This window comes from Plectropomus leopardus, unplaced genomic scaffold, assembly GCF_008729295.1.
Source record: "Plectropomus leopardus isolate mb unplaced genomic scaffold, YSFRI_Pleo_2.0 unplaced_scaffold10614, whole genome shotgun sequence".
NCBI lineage: Eukaryota > Metazoa > Chordata > Actinopteri > Perciformes > Serranidae > Plectropomus > Plectropomus leopardus.
Window position 1 is genome coordinate 1 of NW_024611190.1, and position 1,338 is coordinate 1,338.

A 1,338-nucleotide genomic window follows, 5' to 3' on the forward strand; every position below is an offset into this window, starting at 1 on the left:
CGGACGGAGCTGTTGAACTCCACCAAGTCTGTGTTGCTGGCAGTTGCCGTTAAATTGGAAACTGGTACTGTGGGTGAGAAACACAGTGGTTTTATACTGGCCAACCAACTTGCCTTTGGTAACATTGGGAATAGCTTAAAAGTTAAAGGTTAAAGGTTTGAATGTGAGTTTGACATATACATGTATGAATGAATGACTTAATTTCAAACACAAATAAAAAATATTATAAACAAACAAAAGAAATAAAAGTACAGTGTGCGAAAAGGAGTAAGTCAAGGTAAAACTTGCCTAACCCTTTCTCACTTTTTTTAACACATATATATGGTGTCATCAAATTCCCAAATTTAGTTACAACTAATGTACACACTGACAGCCATCCCCAGTTTACCTACCACCAAAGAATTTTTAAAAAGACACAAATTCATTTTTTATTCATCCGCGATCATGCAGCTGTTCTCGTGTGCAAATGTATGTACAGCAGGTATTGTTACTTTTTGTTCAGTGAAATCGTTTATTTGACACCATCACAGCTAGATCCAGCCTTTTCTAATCAAAATTTCTTTGTTAAAAAAAATAAATAAATGAAATCCTAACTTACTCAGTACAGAGATGACTGCAGGCGAAGATGATTCATATCTCAGAGTTTTGCTGTTGAAGGCCTGACAGCTGTAGTTTCCACTCTGACTCTCCTGAATGGTCGTCAGATTGAACTGCGGTCCAGTGTCAGACTGCAGGCCTCCGTTCAGAAGCAACGTAAATTGTGCAGGAGGTCTGGAGACAGCCAAGCACGTCAAGGTGACATTGGACCCCTCCTTATAGTGTTCTAGTAACGGAGATATTTCCAAATGTAGGTTTTCTGGACCATCTGAATAGAAAAAAACAAGCAAAAAAGGCACATAACCTGCAGCTCGACTCATTATGAGGCAACAACATCATTGTTATACATCAGGTCACCAGGAAATAGAAACCTTTGTAAAATGTAATTTGACTGAAAAGCCAACAAACATTTCTAAATGAAACTGACTGCTGTCGTTTCAGTGACATACTGGATCCCATTAGTTTGGAAAGTGTGTTTCTAATATGTAGTACAACGGATGAGGCAACAGAAAGAAAATAGAAAGAAAGAAAATATGTAAGGCTATTTTATTAAGACTTGACAATTATCTACACTCTCAGTTTCAGTTTGCATGCAGATGTCAGATAAAGACTGAACATTAATAACTCACAGCTGACGTTGAAGTTTATTGGTTCACTGGTGCCATTACTGACAGGATTGTACACATGACAGCTGAATGGTCCTTTGTCGTAGCGGGTCACGTTAACTATAGTGAGATTGGC

At 38.0% G+C, this 1,338-nt stretch overlaps 1 protein-coding gene across 1 annotated transcript; it reads right to left on the bottom strand.

The window, feature by feature from the left end:
• Nucleotides 1-5: 5 nt before the first annotated feature.
• On the bottom strand, nucleotides 6-1,335 carry LOC121963251 (carcinoembryonic antigen-related cell adhesion molecule 1-like; the record flags this gene model as incomplete). Its single annotated transcript, XM_042513569.1, has 3 exons — nucleotides 6-67; nucleotides 599-865; nucleotides 1,227-1,335. Coding segments are annotated over 3 exons (438 nt in total), but the record flags the coding sequence as incomplete, so codon positions are not given.
• Nucleotides 1,336-1,338: the final 3 nt, after the last annotated feature.